At 35.9% G+C, this 19,328-nt stretch overlaps 1 protein-coding gene across 6 annotated transcripts in view; it reads right to left on the bottom strand.

Annotated features, from left to right (window-relative positions):
• Positions 1 to 19,328, bottom strand: part of LOC145680688 (uncharacterized) — a 216,430-nt gene that overhangs the window by 137,443 nt on the left and 59,659 nt on the right. The window contains exon 4 of one of the 6 annotated variants that reach the window (XM_081751584.1): positions 17,897 to 19,147. The exons of the other annotated variants lie outside the window; for them this stretch is intronic. Within the exon in view, the coding sequence (XP_081607710.1) occupies positions 18,277 to 19,147 (871 nt within the window). The 3' untranslated portion in view covers positions 17,897 to 18,276. Of the gene's footprint in view, positions 1 to 17,896; positions 19,148 to 19,328 lie in introns of those variants that run through there. 6 annotated transcript variants of the gene reach the window in all.

The following is a 19,328-nucleotide window of genomic DNA, read 5'->3' on the forward strand; positions in this document are numbered from 1 at the left end:
AAAACAGTAACATAACAGTAATCTAACAAACAATGTCTCATTTACGAAACATAATTTTGTTTTGAAGAGGGGAAAAAGAAACTTCTTATTTCACTACAACTCATACCCCGACTTACATCCAGAAACAAAACAGCACGGCATCTTATCGACTAAATTTCGCTTAAAATCACTCATTACTGAAAACTACAATAATAAAGGAACGTCAAACGCGCTTCTGCACAATGCACGAATGAAACTGGAAGCATTAAGCGACCGTCACGCCGTTGCTTATGTTACTCCCAACTGACGACAAACGGCAAATGACAAAAACCATAGCGTGACGGTAGTGACCACACTTTCTCTTCTAGTCAGTGCAGTTAGTGTACAAATATTTCACTTCCGGATACTGGTATATTTTGGATAGTTATGTACATATCAGAGAATTAAAAAAACTGCCGGCGGACATTTGGCCAGAGATTATGAAATCCTAGTAACGTCATTAAAATGGCCGCCGTGTCGACAGCCATCGATCAGTTTAAATGATCATATCCCCATTACCAATCTTAATATTATGATTTTTCAACACACTATCTCAGCGTTTCCCAACCGGTGTGCCGCGGCACACTGGTGTGCCGCGAATGGGCCGCTGGTGTGCCGCGAGGAAATCAAAACAAATTATTAATTCTATAGGAATCAAATTGCAAGACATAGTGGAAAATGTATATTTGTATTTCACATTACTATGAACCTCTACTATAAATCTACAATTTTAAGTTTCATACTGTGTTACTTTTCTGTACATTTTTAATGTTGTAAAACGTATTTATCATTGTCATGACCATTATTGCTTCTTTATTGTTGCAGACTATTTCGTAACTTGAAATTTTAACATATCATTCAATAAATTCAACAAAGCAAATATGCATACAAATTACCTACATTTATGTTTTGAAAGTATAGGAGATTTGTCTGTTTATTCGTTATTTAGTGATCTTCCCTTTTAGTTAAAGTTAGATACAGTTTTCTAAAGAAAAAGTAGATTTTTAAAAACCCGAGTCCTATATTTCATTGCAATTGTTTTCTATTTTAAAATTAGAATGAAAAATAAGCATAATGATTTACCACGGGGGAAAATCAGTGATCGAGCTTTTTTCTCTGTAAGGAGATCAGTAATCACATAAAAATACCACGGTATTTTATATTTACAAATAATAATAGTAATTATATATATATATATATATATATATATAGTAATATATATATGGGTGTGCCGCGAGAATTCAAGTTACACCTATAGTGTGCCGCAAGTTGAAAAAGGTTGGGAAACGCTGCACTATCTGAAAGATCTTGAATTAAGCCAGAAAAAAAGTTTTTAAAAAATGAATGATTAACAAGTTACAGACACAAAAATTTGGAAGTGAGTGATAAACTGGAAACATTTCAGGAAAACTGTAAAACAATTTTAGCAGGATTTTTTTTTTTTTTTTTTTTTTTTTTTTTTTTTTTTTTTTTTTTTTTTTACATTTGGGCAATGTGTATTTTTCGGGATACTGAGACCCGCTTGAACATAAATCTGAATGTTTCCAAGTCGAATTTCGCTTCCTTATAGTTAGAATTCTAGATGGCGACCAAAAGAGTGCTGCATAAGTTTGTTTTTGAATATAACGAGAAAAATTGCCGCGTAATATATCATTTTCTAGGTTGTCGAGGTCAAGAAATCCATTTGTGACTTCCGAGTTATAATCCGGCCACCGGAAGTAGCTCAAGCCACTATGAAAGTCAAGATGATGGCCAAATTCGATGAGAAATGAAAAGTGCAGTATATTACAGTCTGAGGCATCGTTTCCCATGTTTTCGTTGTCAAGGATCTTATTCTATTGCTTAATTCTAATTTTGACACCGAAAATGTTCAGAAACTCAAGATAACTCCTAAAAATTACTCAAGTTTATAAAAAGAATTACAATCAAAAGAAATAAAGCACAGCTTCCATCTGAAAATGGGATGAATAGATCATTAATGGTGCCTGTCATTCTTCCCTGACTTCTCTTTCTTTACGCAGGGATGGATTCAGAACTAAATCAAATTCCCAAAAATATTCCCTTAAATTACGGGCAGGATCTTGTCATGTTTACATACACCATCTGAAAGATGTTGAATTAAGTTACAAAGAAGGCCATCTCACATTTTTCTCAGACAAAGAACTTACAAATTATTGCAGCAGCAATTTGAAAGGGAGTGGAAAACAAAAAACGTACCCTCTATGGTTGTGTTTTAATCTCCACATTGAGACTCAAAGCACGAAGCTAAGTACAATTTAAATAAGATTTTTTGCATCTATAACGATTACTCCTCTCTTTAATTTGCTGATATTAGGTCTTCTAGTTTGTCGATAATGATCTCGGCTTTAGCTGATCAGAAAGGCTCGTAGTTATCCCCAATTATTTTCCATCCCATCCGAACATCTCCAATACGTCCCCACTCACTTGTTAAAGGATAAAGTTTCGTAAGGAGTTTTAAACCTTCTGACTTCTTTCCATGCCTTTACAGAAGCGGACACGGTGTTTACTTCTGCAAGAATTGGTAAAGCTACTTCCTGAAAAACGTGGATGGCATTTCGAGACGTAGACAAAGCTCTTTCGGGTTATTCCAAAGTTTCTGACATCTCGAAAGATGAAATTATTCTTACTCATTCAGCACTTCATCGTTCTAATGTATTATTTCTCAAGTTCAGTGCAGACCGTGACAGGCCACGATACGTGTGCTCTATGCAGCAGAAAATGCCAGATGAAAATTTTCCACTGACAAGTAATGCACTGCAGCACCATTTGAACAGCGCAATCGTCCAGTGCTCTTTGTGGACAAACGTCTCTAAAGAAATTTTTAGCGTCTAGATTCGTGTGAGCAGGAATGGAAAAAAGTCCGAGATGATACACATCCCTCTGATCAGCTAACCCCGAGATCAGTACGAATCAGCTGGAAGACCTAATATCAAGCAAATTAAAGAGAGGTGCAATTGTTATCAATGTGCAAAATCTGGCTGAAGTTGTACTTTGGTTTGTACCTGCGAGGCCCAATTTTGATATTAAAACAACCGTAGACGATGTTTCTTGTTTTTCATTACATTTCAAATTTCTGTCGTACTAACTCCTAAACCGCTCGTAAGGGAAATTTTGGGGATTTGGGTTCGAGACGAAGAAGTTCCTACGTAAGGGAAGAGGAGCCACAAGTGAATTAGACTAATCATCAGAGATGTATTCAGCTTATTCCCACAAGAAAGCTGTGCTATTATTGCTTTTGATTGAATTCTTTTATGAATTGAGCCATTTTATTTATTTATTTATTTATTTTTGAACCTATCTTGAGTTTTTGAGCACCTCTTGTGTTAGATTCATAATTTAAGCAATAGCAACCCTGAGATTCTTAACCCTGAAAACATGGCAAACGATGTCTCACACTCTTAATACGTAGCATTTTTATTTCTCGTCGAATCTGGCCATTATTTTGGCTTTCATGGTGGTTTGAGCCACTTCTGGTGGTCGGATTGTAATTCGGAGGTCACAAATTAATATATTGACCCCGATAACCTAAAAAATGATATATTACGTGGCAATATTTCTGGCTATTTTCAAAAAACAAACTTATGCAACACCTTTTTTTGGCCGCCAAATTGGATTTCGTTCATAAGGAAGCGAAATTTAACTTCGGAATATTCAGATTCACGTTCAGCAGGGTCTCAGTTTCCCGAAAAAATACACGTTGCCCAAATGTCGCAGAAAATGCCGTTAAAAATAGTTTCAGAGATTTTCTTTCTTTTTTTTTTTTTTTTTCCTAAAATGTTCACCAGTATATCATACACATCCAAATTTTCGTTACAAGTTCTTAACCGTTTGTATTACATTTTTTTTTTTTAAGTCTTTTTTGTACCTTAATTGAAGATCTTTCAAATGGTGCATTGAAACATCACAATATTATGATTGGTAATGGAGATACGGTCATTTAAATGAACCTATGTCTCGCGATACAGCGACCCTTTTGATGACGTCACTACAAAGGTTCATGACCTCTGATCAAGTGTCTCCTGGCGGTTTATGTATTTCTTCATATATGCATAACCACTATGCAAAATGGCACACTGGTGTCCAGAAGTGAAATATTTTAGTGATATTTGCATTAACTCCACCGACTCTTCTAAACGTCATGTTTCTAGTTTCGATGTTTGTTCTAAAAACTACCACGAGGTTCTATCTTCATTCATGTACATGATGTAATCTTGTGAAATTACATTATTCTTTTAGAAACACCACATATTTAAGAATATCTGCCGCACTGCATCAAAATCAATTGTTTTCTTTTCTTTTTCTTTTTTATTACATTATGTACAAAGTTTCAACTTGGAATAGCATTTAATCACTCAATCGTAATATTTCAACCACAAATCAATAATTTCATTTCCAAAGCCACAAGGAAAGCACACACAATTTTCATTAAATGTGGCGTACGCCTTCTTGGAACCAAAGAGTTGTTTCTATTGGTTTGGGCCGAAAGCCTATACATTTACATAATTAAATATTATTAATTTAATTCATTTTATATTCTAAAAAGCTTCGTTAATTCTATTTAAATACTATCAGAAAACAAAGAAGTATTTTCAAAATGGAATAATACATAAGCTACTAGTAATGTGTCAATTAACAAGAAGCTGTTCTCAGCCAATAAGATTTCTGTCAGTAATGAGATGTCCAATAGAATGGTTAAAGTAAACTAGGATATTAAGTGTGTCTGCAAAGTATGGCATAAACAATATATATATCATTCCAACAAATTTAACAAATTATTTTCGAAGAGAGATTCTCTGCTTACGCATGAGATATATCAGATTTATGCTGTGCTGCGAGTTAAAAAAAAAAAAAAAAAAAAAAAAAAAAAAAATACTGAACATCTTATCAACAATACACTTCCTCTCGTCTGACTGGATTTCATCCTCTTTTCTGAACATGTATTGAGTTTTAACATAGTATGCGTCGCCATTGGTTGCATTATAGAGGATGGTTTCCCATCAGACGAAAAATCGGACTTTCACTTGCTCTTACCTAATCGTTAAGGATTATTTTAACGACACTCGAAACCATTTATCGCTTTATTTTGTGAATTCATTATAAGAAGCACGTTCATATCAACGTAGCGCATCTCACTGATGTCACATTATTTCGTTTTTCTAACATGCATCGTATGAAATGCATCTTCACAAGTGTGGATCTGAGATTTTTGATTTCGCATGTAAACATTTACCGTTGGACTAGTATCAACCTCTTTATAATTGACCATATTTGCGTTTTTTGTCGTGCAACTGAATTTGTTAGCGATCTATCAAGCTCATTACATTTTTAATAATGATAATGATAATAATAATAATAATTTTTAAGCTTACAATAATTTTGTTCTTATTCTTTAGCTACTTTTATTGTTGTTTTCAGCTGTATTTTTAAATCTTTTTCTAACATTACTTAACTTTTATCAGAATCATCATTTTATTCTGTTAATTTTTAAAGATTATATTAGATTTATACATTATTTATACATCTTTTTTTCAACATTATTCCTGTATTGTGAGTCCTTTTATGAGAAGCATCTATCGACCACTGGCCTTTTCGTGACGAGGACAAATAGCAACGGCGCTGACTTCTTCATTAATTACGTTAAACCAATCGTTGGCTTAGTGATAGAGCTTATCCCTAGTGTGAAAGGTTCCCAATTCGACCAAAGAAAAAAAAAAGGGGGGGGGATTCACGCTGTTCCTCAATGCTCATGCACTTCAATTAACGCTCTTAAAGAACAGTGCATAGTCATGATCTGCAGTATGAAATCCTTCTCCTGGCATCCTTGGAGAGGAAAATCTTCCCTAATGATACGGCGGTGTAACGAGCGGTTCGCGAGTTCTTCGAGTCACAGACTTCAGATTTACTTTGTCATGAAATCCAATCGTTAGTTAAGAAATTGTAAAAATGTGTAGCTGTAGCCTGAGAGTACTGACTACCCTGGTACTGTATCTATCAATTTTTTCACCTTTGAAAGTGGCACATGCCATTTGGACATTTTAGTCCCATCAACACTGATACCCATCATTTCGATACCACTGTTTTTCTTTTATTTCATTTGACTGATTGATTAATTGGGTTTCGTTCAATTAATATTCCTTTCTTGCGCTATCTACTTCTTAACGACAGATCAAAATATATTAGCTCCCACCGCGAATCGAACCTAGAACCATGCCATTAGTCGTTTGCCCACAACGAGGTACATGAAATTTTTCATTTTAGTTTCGTTAGGAATATTGCGAACAGGACTCAACTTCAAAAATATGTTTTAAAAAAGAGTGAAGTATTACACATAAGTTAATAATTGTAACCCAAGGAATTTAATGAAATGTTGATAATGTGTTCTCACGCTAGAAACTTAGTTGCTTACTCCTTTTCGTTATATCAGTATTTCACTCTACTGTTTTAGAATGGTTCGCAGGTATAATATCCTTCTAGATGCGTGAAACACGAGCACGTTGAAGTATTGAATTTGGGTTTAAAAAAGAAAGAACAGAAATATCCTTCACTCCGTAGCCAAACTCGTGAGTATGACCATTCTCCTTGCTTAGTATATTCTCAATTTTTTAAAACCTTGCTGAAAAGTTAAAAAGTCCTACTACAATAATCTGCCATCGACTAGTTTGATAGCCTTTTCTATCTTGAATATCACGTTTAGTGGTAAGATTGCAAACGATCCTGTATGGTGTGTCGTACGAAGTGTGTTAGAAAAGTAGTGAGACTTATTTTGTACTAACTAAAGCTTTTATGTTTTTTAAAAAACAATGTTATCCCCTTCAAAGTAGTTCTCTTGGGCAGCTATACACCGGCGGAGTCGCTGTTCCCACTCCTGGCAGCAGCGCTGGAAGTCTTCAACTGGTATGGCTTTTAACTGGTCGATCACAGTCTTTTGAATGTTCTCCAGAGTTCCAAAATGACGTCCTTTTAGGACATGTTTCAATTTCGAGAAAAGGAAAAAAGTCATAAGGACTCAAATCAGGTGAATATGGGGGTTAAGGAACAACAGTAATGTGTTTTGAGATCAAAAATGCACTGATGGAAATGGTCGTGTGACACGGGGCATTGTTATGATGAAGCATCCACTTGTCTGCAATGTCTGGTTTCACACGAATCACTCTTTTCCTGAGCCTTTCAAGGACACCTTTATAAAACACTTGGTTGACAGTTTGTCCTGGTGGAACAAACCCTTACCCTTACTGTCAAAGAAACAAATCAGCATCGTCTTGATCTTTGATTTGCTCATTCGACATTTATTCGACCGAGATGACGGAGTGTGCCACTCTTTGCTTTGTTTCAGGATCGTACTCAAATATTCAGGATTCATCACCTGTGATCACACAATTGAAGAATTCTTGGTCATTGGCAATCCTCTCAAGAAGATCAACGCACACGTTTTCTCGATTGTCCTTCTGTTCAGTTGTGAGGGTTTTCGGCACCATTTTGGCACAAATTTTTCGCATGTTCAAATCGTCTGTCAAAATTTGATGTACGGTGAAAGTTTACATTTATCTGTTTACTCTTCATCATTATTGTTTAACAACGGTCTGATCTCACAAGAGCTCTCACACGTCCAACGTTTTCGTCAGTTTTTCAATTTGAAGGTCTCCCTGAGCGAGGTTCATCTTCAACGTGTTCTCGGCCTTCCAAAAATGATCTGTGTCAGCTGAACTCTTGCGCTCTTGATAAGCAATGTTCCTCACAGGCCTATTTCAACTTTTTAAAAGTCACACTCGCAGATTCATCAAGTTTAACACAAAACTTCATTGCACAACATTGCTCTAAATTCCAATGCTCCATTTCTGTAACACATAACAAAACTTCATTGATGGCGCTGTCAAAAATAATGTGTTAGCTGTATAGAGTTGTAATTCGAACTGAGGAAGTGGAAGGGATAAACAAACCGGTCTAGCACAGGCTGGTAGACACAATGTTGTCAGATCGCCCGCAGTGTTGCCAGTCTCATTACTTTTCTCATACATCTTGTATGTCTCTGTCTGTCTGTTTCTTTGAGTTGGAAATTAGTCTGTCTGCACTGCAAAAAGGGACGGGAAAACAAAACATACTAGGGCTGTTACCAATAGCCCTTATGTTGTGAATAGATACGTGGATTAATGAAAAAAAATAATAATAATTAAGTTACTTTTTATTATTTGTTTCAGTTCTTGCTTATATGAAAATATTACAAGTGCCCTACTTTTCTAAAGAAATTAAAATAAGAACGAAAATGATACAAGGAAATGCGATTCGATCAAGTGTCAAAATGCGATGCGAGTTTATAGTGTTCCAATCTACTTATTCATCCAGGGAACTCCGTTGGAGAAGCATACACATTTTTTCTACCCATAGTAAGTCGCTTCGAGCTTCAAAGAAATATTTTTGCTTGTTTATATTTGCGTACGATATTTTGATTACAGAATCCAATATACGCTTGGCAGACAATTTAGATACGGTACTAGGTTTAAACCAATAGATTCAATATTTTGCTGCCTTCTGGCCCTTAACCAGCTCCTTTATCGGAAATCATGAAATCAAGTACAAAAATCCCTCATAAGCATGGCTGTCAGGATACGCTCAATGGAGCTTAATTTTGTTTCTTGCTTATATTATTATTTCTTAATACTTTCTTGAGAACATTTTCACACAGAGTATGTTTTCTATTATCTCTACTTACTAATCACTCAACTTTAACCACCTGGTGGAGGGAAAAATGTAATAAATGCAAAAAATAGTGAACTAGAGTATACGAGCAAAATTTTCTGCCTATGGGTGTACCTTAGCGTCGAATACTATATTCGTACGATGCACTTCAAGAGAACACAAGTAAAGCAGCAAGGGATTGAAATTTTGGTTTATTTCAAAAAAACTGCTTAGGTAAGCATCATATCTATGGTTATCAGTAAATGTAAAGATCATTATGGTGTTTACATCAATTTGATATCTGCACGGATAAGGGATAAAGAAAAAAGACTGCACGGATAAGACTGACAGCAGAAATTGTATATGTGCGCAAATATAGATTAATAAAAATATCTACATTTCAGGCTGGAACAGCTTAGATCCAGGGCATGCCTAAACTAAAAATTTTAAGTGAGAACACTAGGTAAGTACTGTGTAACACAAAAATGACATCCAGGGAAGAATTTAGCAGTAGTTGTCAATTCTTTTTTTTTTTTTTTTTTTTTTTTTTTTTTTCTAGTAAGAATATTGCCTTAAACTTACGTGACAATATGGAAATACACAAGAACATTTGTTCTTGTAATTATTTTACATAATCAACCATACGAAGGTTCTATTCTCGTAATGTACATCTTCAAGCCACTATTTCCATAGACATGAACTAGACGACGAGATTCGCGTACATTCCATAGTGTACATAACGTAAAAGATATACAAACACGTTGAGTAGGTGAAAGAACTGTACTTCCACGTCCAATCCACTTCTCAGTCATAGGCATATTCAATAGTTCTCCAACCGGATGCGAATAATGCGTGGAACACCACCATGCTGAAACCCCATTTTGATATGAGTAGCAAGCAGAATAACTTCTTGAAGTATACGTATTTACAATTAGGAGACCAATTACTTGATCGCTAACAACCCCACACTAGACACTTAACCACAGCGGCGATGATGAAGTTGCCCAGTCAGTGATGACTTTCCAGAGACAAATAATTTGTGGTTGACATGCCAAGTCGAAGTAAACGATGCTTTGTCGCTGAATAATATAGTGAGTAGCGAATATTACACAGAGCCGCATCTCAGTAATTTCTTCTACATTTGCCCCATAGTACTAATATGTTAACACTTTTCGACATGTAGTGGCATATACTACGGCGAGAAATATTTAACTTCAAGTTTAAAGCCATTTGATTTTTTGAATCTATAAGATATTTAAACTTCATACACAGAACTTGTCAATAGTTGGCATAGTATCAATAAATTTTATTTACAGAATTAAATAATAGTGGACATAATATCAATAAACTATTTATTTAAACAAATTTCCACAATGGAGCTCTAAAATTGTTATTTTTCATATTATGTACAATAGATCATGTCACAGTTTATAAAAAAGTGGCTTACTTGAAATATAATATGACATTTACGAATACAACTACGCTGTAGAACATTCGTTCGTGTCTGGTCACTACCCTTCACTATAATATAGAATTCGTAGCCTGAACACCCCAACAATGGCCATCATTTAGTAATAGTAGGTGAGAACAACTGAACTAAATACTATTTTGATGTGCATTTAATATAGTCCCTAAGGTCAAAATTTTCAACGGCAAAAAATTTATAAAAATTTTATTCAAAGTTATGTTTTCTTTACGGGCGAAACATGCATTTCAGTTTCATATAAAAATTCATTTTTAGGAGAACAGTAATTCTGGTAATTAAACTATATAAAGCCCAGTGCATAGTACTTAAAACAATAGTTGTGTTATTCAGTGTCTCTGAAAAGGTAGTAATCCCACGTACTTCTAACTTCGAACTTGGGAAACCTTGCGAACCGATTTCGATCATTGGTTAATTTTTGTGATATCTGAAAAGAACTATTAATCACATGGACGATTCAGCCAATCATTGCAGACCAAGCTTCATCGTTGCTTTGCACTCAAGCGTAAGCCCATAAGTCCGTCCACGACTTCGATGGCATCCACCTCGCAACATTGTTGCTTGATTGAACTCCGTGCGGTGGCCTGGTTCCCCAAGCACATACAGCGACTATTTGTAGTCAATGACGTAGTTATTTAGCCATAGCAGTTAACATTCTGTTAACACGCCGAAGTATCTAATTTGTCCGTCTTAAGCACGAAGTTACCTTGCGTCTGTCAGTTGTTTAAAACAGTGGCGATAATGAATTCATCGTAGCGGACACACTCATTAAGGATAGCAAGCAGAAGCAGAAGAGTATGAGTACCGTCAATATATTCAGTGGATTTACACACCTGGGCAAATTTCGAGGATTCGTCATTCATTTGGAAGGTATGTTTAGAGCTACAAAACGCATTTAAAAGTAAGTTTGCTCCAGTCGTAAATCTTCAGTATTTCTATACTTCAATCTTGTTATACCTTAGTACAGAACTAATGGTTAATTAGCAACTTAATTTTATTCATCAAAGGAAAACAGATAATAGTTTCTTTTATAATCTTCTATTTCCATAAAGGTTTTTTTTTTTTTTTTTTTTTTTTATGTCCGACAACTAAAAGTCTGGAAGTTAATTATTTTGATAAGTTCAATACGTACTACAATTCCTACTATTGGAAACGCTGGGTAATTACACAAAAACATTAGTTAAAAAAGAGAGAGACAGAGCATACTCATTTTACATAAAAAGATCAATCAATTTCTTGCTTGAAAAGAAAAATTCCAATGGTCGGTGGTACATTTCAGCATAGGAAATAAGGCATTCGAAGCCAACATAAAGTCACACTGAACTTATAGAGATAGAACAAAGCTTTCTTTATGCTGTCTGTGTTCGCTCAACCAGATGTTTTTCGCGCCTCTAATTGCAATTAGAACCACAACAAGCAATGGAACATTTTATGTATCTATTGGTATCCCAAGTTGTACTTTAAAATATTACTCCTCTGGTGTTCTCATTTGAAATCTGTTAGTTCAACTGACCAACTACACATCGTTTCACTTTGCAAGGTGCATTTTGTAATTCATATTGGTACACAGATATCGTTAAATTACTTCGCAACAAAACTTCAAGCAGCCTAGAATAAACATTAGTTAAAAAAGATATTTTTTCCGTCGTCAGTCCCAACAACACCAAATTGGGTAGTGACAATGTGTTATTGGTTCTATACCTGCTGCAAGATTTTGTTTGAGATACAATTCATCGAGTGATCTTATTTGGAATTTGGAATTGAGATGAATCAGTGGAATATCGGACCTTGCGTCCTAACTTTAGTTTGAAAAGTAGGCGATTTTAATTAGCTCAACTTCGAGTGAATTTAGCTAGTTTTGCATTAATGTTTGAACTTATTTCCTCTACAACAGATACGTTTTGGGCCACCAGTATTACCTGGAGCCATAAGAGCCAATTGTACTTGAATTTTTACTCTGTATGTCAGACTTTTGTTTAAGCTTTTGCTCACATAATGTTATTTGAAGGTATTGAGTTGAAGGTGGTCATTTGTCCTTCGGGTTCTACTTTTTTTTACAAGGTCGGGCATTTTTGTTAATACATACTGATATTTCCATTAGTACATGTAAAATTATTGTAAATTACAGTTACTATTTTGTACATTTATTGTACTAATGATTTAACATGTACTACACCAATACAAATCATATCTTTATAAATAATATAATGATTCTACGAACGCAACTACGGAAGTATAGTCAGTCAATTAAAATGAATTAATCTGACTAATCATAAATAAAACTCATTATAGTATGATGCTCATAGGAACGCTGTTACCCAAGAAAGCGGTAACAGTCATATGACCTAAACGCATGGCCTAAAAATACGGGCACAAACCCTAAATTTCAGGACTTCTACCGTTTTGGGTTTGTGCCACTGGTTCTCCGAGTCACAACAGTCACAACTAAGCTTTTAGGATTATAATAGTTTATTTTACCTTATTTTGAACATTTCTATTATTTTAGTGAAACTAACTTTAGAATATAAATACATAGAAAACAAAGGACGAGAGTTTCACTACACAATATACAGGGTGTTAATGAACTATACAGACAAACTTTAAAAGGTGATTCCTCACATCAAAATAAGAGAAAAAGTTCATATGGACCTATGACGAAAAGTGCATAGTTTCAGAGCTAGGGTTGCCAAAAATCGCAAAAAAAAAAAAAAAAAAAAAAAAAAAAAAAAAAAATTTCAAGAGGTCCTATTTCGAATTCGAGAGACTGTGGATGGTGGTCCTTATCAGCGTAAAGGAGTCAGACATACGCAATCCAAAAATGCATATTTCATTATTGTTCAAGGGATGTACAGATTATTCTCTGCAAAGTGAAATTCCCAGACATGTCATAACAGACTTTTGAGATATACTCTGACTTTATGATTGGTCCAAAGTAGGCAAAAAAATAAGCCTTGACAGCAATGAACACGGAATCCTTTGACGGTATGTCGTAAATGTTAAGGATCATCAGCAGCACTCTCTCAGCAGTCTCTTGTACTCGGGAAAACGCATGCTCCTTTTTTTTTTTTTTTTTTTTTTTTTCATGCTTATTAGTGAAGAAAACGTGAAATATACCGTGAGAAATACGTATCATCACACGTTATCCCGAACACAAGGAACATGGAGCTGCCACTTTCTAACACTTCTGCCTTTCTTCCAAAGCATTGGATATCCATTGTTGTCAAGATTTACCTCCTGCCTACTTTGGACCCTTCTTGAAATCAGAGTATATCTGAAAAATCTATTGAAACATTTGAAAATTACACTTTGTAGGGAATACCCTCTATACCTATTGACGAAATATGCACTTTTGGATTGTATATGTGTAGCTTCCTGTACGCTAATAAGAACCAACATCCACAGTTTCTGGAATTCGAAATACGACCTATTAAAATTTGGCTTTTTCCTGATTTTGGACAGCCCTAGCTCTGAAAATAAGCACTTTTCGCCATAGGTCCATATGAACTTTTTCTCTTATTTTAATGTGAGGGATCACCTTTGTCTGTATAGTTCATTAACACCCTATATATATATGTGTGGTGTAGTGAAACTCTCGTCCTTTATTTTTCTTTATTCACAGATTATAATAGTGCATTATTCTCAGTTTTCTCTGAGACAGACTGTGGGAAACCCTTCGAACTGCTCACCTCAGGCTGGTCTTAACAGGTGGACGAACAGTCTAGCCAATAGTAACACACTTGCAGATGCTTTAATAAAAACTGCATAATTTGAGGTAGTAGAGATAGGTTTTTAGAGTGAAAACGCTCTGGGTCTGAAATAATGTGTAGAGCAACAAGCTCGCGCGCACACCGCACATTGCAAGTTGTGCAGCCTACTTTGTGTAGTATCCATAAGTTTTAACTCACGCGTCCGATGTTCTGAACTGCATAATGTATGTTTTAAATTATATCCACCTCCCCACCCCACTCCCCAAATATAAGGAACATCGTAAGTATGTAGTATAGAGAACGGAGCAATGTTAAATTTAATTTGTATTAATTATAATTTATTTGAAGTTGATTTCTACATATATAAATTTGCTCATGTGGAAATTGCACTTTTATGCATATACACATATGTTACTCGTTACTTTGCATTTCTCAATGCCGTACGAATGTGTGTCCGCTCCTTGGAATCTGTTAATCATATCACTATAAAAGAGGTTTGATTTTCACCCAGAATCTTTTGCTTGTGACGTATTTTTATAGGATTCGTGTCTGTTTCATTCACTTGCCTTAGTTCTGAAATTTGCTTCCATCACACTGAACTGCGATAGTTTAGTATTTACCACAATATTGTTATGAACGTAGGGAATTCCAACAGCAAGAGCTATAATAATAACGCTAAAATTATTGTTATTATTGTAGTTATTATTCTAGTTAGTTATTGTAGGTATATATGAATTATATAAAATAGTTTGCATCCTTGTGAGAACTAATTCAATTTTTTCCCTATTCGAAGGTTATTTTTAAATTTAAATTCCATCAATAAAATAAGATTTACCTTCCTAAAGATGTAGTCAAAGTCTCACCAAGAGGAGATATTTTGTTATTTAATTTGTCAATAGGCTGTCCACAGAAATATCTCTGTATCAGAAAAAGGATATTTTCGTTCTGCATCTAACCTATGTCGTACCGAAAGACTTTTTAGATGTAGTACTACTATTTTCATTGTGGTATACATACATATTTTCAATTCTTAGAAACTTCTGCTACTTATTACTTTTATACAGTCCCATATAGCTTCATTTTGTTGGATCGTTCCTCAGTTGATGGTCTATATGAAGATCTCATCCTAAAGTCCACTATATGATTTAATTTTGCAGATGGTATGTACACTCCAGCTGTACCAAATTCAATCTCTAGTCGTGGCTAGGAGCCCTTGTTATTAGTAGGTCTCGTCCTTCGTAAGCACGATGTTGCATACTGACGCACAACACAAACTCAGCTATTGTTTGTAACGTAATTCAATGCTTCGTATTTCAATACCTCCTTCCCAACTCTGGGTGCAGCCTTGATTAAAAGGTACTATTCTTATATTAATAATATTTCTTAGAATTTCATGCTATGTAAGCATAGGTGTAGGAAGTCTTACAGAACGGCTTTGGCCGTTCGTTCGTCTGTCGACAGGTATAAGAGTAAAAACGGTTAAGAGATATCGTGAAACGGTTTTTCGCAACCATGAATCGTGCGTTCCAAGATAGGTTCCACCTTCTTCGTCAACTCTAAACTGGAAGCGGTTCAAACTAGTCATTTCCGTTTTAAACGTTTATCGCCATAGACCGAAAAAGGTAACAGATAGCAAGATGTAGGTTTTTTTTTTTTTTTTTTTTTTTCAAATGACACAGCGTCACAAGAGAACGTATCATGAATATCCACTGCACACTATCAAAACCGGAAGTGGTTCAAACTGTTTCCGCTTTCAAAATTTATCACCATTGAAAAGAAATGGTAATAGGTAGCGACGAATATTTTTCTGCAATCGGCTGAAGATTTCAAAAGAGCATATCACCACAATTCACAACACTATCGAAGCCGGAAGTGGTTGAATTTACTAGAACTTCTAGTTTCAGGTATTCATAGAGCAAAAGCTATATCGAGAAGTTGTTTTTGGCAATTGATTCAGCGTCCCAAGAATACGATCTATTTCCTCCCTTAACCTCTACTGAAACTAGAAGTGATCAAACTAGCGATTTTTGGTTTAAACCTTTATAGCCATACAAGAGAAACAGTAAGGAATACCAAGTATCACTTTTTGATATGGATTCAGCGTCCCAAGAACAGGTTCTATCTTTCATCTTATTACTCGAATGCAACCAGTACTTATAGATGTACTACAAGGGTTGGATTTTTAGTAATGGCAACAACGGTATATCTTGAGAAGTAGACTTACAAGGTCCGAGTTTTACAGGCCCTCGATGTAATCACCAGCATTGTGAATCACGCGTTCCCAGCGATGTGGAAGCCGCTGGATACCGTTGGCAGTGCCTAAATCTGGATAGTGCGGATGGAGCGATCGGTCGCCTGGAGATGATCAACTGTAGGGAAGCGTGTCTCATGAAGTGGTTCCTTAATCTTCGGGAGGAGGTCGTAATCGCAGGGACTTAAATCTGGAGAATACGGGAGGTGATACAGCCCTAATGATGCAACAAATCAGTGACTGCACCTGCTGAATGTGCCCTTGCATTGTCATGTAGAATGATGGGTGGGTTCGTCAGAAGTGGCGTCGTTTTCGTCTTGCAGCTGCTCGCAATTGTTCTGCAAAAAATTGCAGTAGTACTCTGCACTAACGGCGTGTCATTGGGAGACGGTATGGTTTATGATTACAACATCCCAGTCGTATGCAATGATGAACATGGCTTTCACAGTGGTTGGGTATTCCGAACTGTTGTTTTTATCGGTGACCCAGAATGATGCCACTCGTTTGATTGCCGTTTCAGCTGTGGTTTATACGCTCTGGCCCAGGTATCATCAATAGCAATGATCCGCCGTAATGACTCACCTTCACGTTGATACCGCTCCAAGCGTGTTCGAGCAGTATCATATCGCAGCCATTTGTGTTGTTCAGTCACATCAGTCAGATCATGTGGAACCCACCTTGAGGCGATTTTAAGCAATCCCAGGCTCTTCAGAATTTTCAGCACAGTAGAATGCGCTAGTTCTATATCGTTGGCCAATTGACGAATCGTGACGTTCCGATCCACTAGCAATAACGCGTTCACGTTCTGCACATCATCTTCACTTACAGGAGGATGGCCGGAGCGAGGCATGTCTGGGACATTTTGTCGTTCGTCATTAAAGGCTTTGACCAACGTTGCTACTGTACGGTATGGTAATACACTTGCACCGCAAACATTTTGCAATACTTCGTGGCACTGTTTTGCATTTCTACGTCTAGTGCATTCAACTTTCATACCCAGAACTGCTTTCTAACTGCTGGCGCTGCGCGCGCATGGAGGTGAGGGCAGGCGAAATCATGTGCTCTGAGGGATGGTCGGCATCTAACCTACCGCTGGTATGAATTATAATGGATTGCTTTGTCCCCGAGTATACGTATAGCAGTGTTGCTATTAATAAAAATCCAATCCTTGTACTTCAAATTTGAGTACTGAATTCGTATAGTTTGGAAATCTTAGTTTCACACAGTGAAACGATACTCAGTTGTTTTGAGTGTATTTTTAGGTCTATTAATTTCAATTATGTTACCTTTGAAAGAATCCCCTGAAATCTTAATGTCGCACAGAATTGTAATCCGCTCACCCACTCTGACACACCTGCTACAAACTATGAACTTAACCGCTTCCACTACGATTTATTTTCTGAATTTCCTGCCCTTCCTTCCGTTGCATCAAATTTCTTGAAGTATAAGTTATAAACGTGTATTATAGATTGTTTATCATTATATAACTTTCAAAACATCAATATAGTAGCCCTACGTGATGCTACAATAGTTTAAATTTTATGACGAGTGTAGCTAGTCATCGTGCGATTTGGCACGGGGAGGCCATGACGAGCTAGACTCGTCATTTCAGTGTAAGGGGTTAATATTCAACAAAATACAGCGGTATTCGCTACCTATGCACAAGAGATTTTTAGGACTTGTGCCCTTTAGGGCTTATGCCGTTTAGAACCAGTGACGTGATCCAAGAAATTACACATAACATATGAAATAAATTTTATTTCTAAAGCAATAATACTGTCACAAATCTTATACTTTATTATTTTCTATGGTATGGCCAGAGAACAAGAGTAAACGTTACTTTTGTACGTCTTCCCAGACACAATAGAATACACAATAATTAAAGATAGGCAAGTGTTAACGATTAAAAACACATCAAATACTTGATAGACAATATTGACGCTATGAACGCTGATTCTGAGAAATAATCTACGATTCTACCAAAATTCTTGAAAAACATGTATGCCATTACAAACTTTATTTGTTACTAAATACAGAATCTGCACGTCAGTAATTGACCTAAGTCTTTGCTTAAATCAACACAGACAGTTACTATGGTTTGCCAAAAAAACATCATGCTATTGTTACTGATTCACTTCATGCGTAATTTTCATATGCATTTTAAGTAATGAGTTTTGAGAAAAAGCTTTCGGACATTCTCTGCACTGATAAGGTTTTGAACCCGTGTGAACACGCAAGTGAACAGACCAAGTACTAAAGTGGCGGAATTTCAACTCACACACTAAACACTGATAAGATTTTTCACCAGTGTGAACACGTGAATGTCTAGATAAATGAATAAAATGGCGAAATCTCTTTCCGCATATTGAACATTTGTAACGCTTTTCCTCATCATGAACGGACATATGCAATCTCAAACCCTTCGAAGAACATAAAACTTTATCACATACACGACACTTCGTCGATTTTCCTCCATCCTTTCTTTCATCTGTATGAATACGTAAATGATCAGCTAAATTTGCAACGGAGCGGAACGACTTCTTGCACACTGAACACTCACGCACTTTCTCACCATTATGAACAGACGTGTGTGCTTCCAAGTTGTCCTGATCAGAAAAACCTTTCTGACGTACTTGAGAAACCAAATTATCCTCATTCTGAATTTCTGAATTACTCATAAACGTGTTTCTACCTACACGCAAGTTTTTCTTTCCGAAGCGATTTTTTCTTTTCTTTCTGTTCGCAACACTGTGATGCATCTGATGTGTAAGTAGAGAACGTCTCTTTGAAAATTCTTTGTTACATTTATCGCAGTGATATATATTGCTTATGCCATGCTTTGTAGACACAAACTTAAAAGCCTCGTTCACTTTACCCGTACTGTCGGACATCTGGACATTGGCAGAAACCTTGTTGGTTGAGCACTCCTTGTCATTTGGCTCATTACTACCAGCTTGTTTATTGTTCGATTGCAAAATGTGACTTCTCTGTTGTCTGAAATTAAACAAAATTGACTAACCTTTTTAAGATATAAATATATCTATTTTAAGCAGGAGGTCTTAACCATCTTATTCTTGATTAGTTTCAATCCCAACCAAGAGAAATAACTAAAACATCACGAAAGCTTATGCCATATATCATGATTCTTTTACGGAAGTTACCCTGACACACATTC

The sequence above is a fragment of the Thermobia domestica genome, chromosome 3, assembly GCF_964235325.1.
Source record: "Thermobia domestica chromosome 3, izTheDome1.hap1.1, whole genome shotgun sequence".
NCBI lineage: Eukaryota > Metazoa > Arthropoda > Insecta > Zygentoma > Lepismatidae > Thermobia > Thermobia domestica.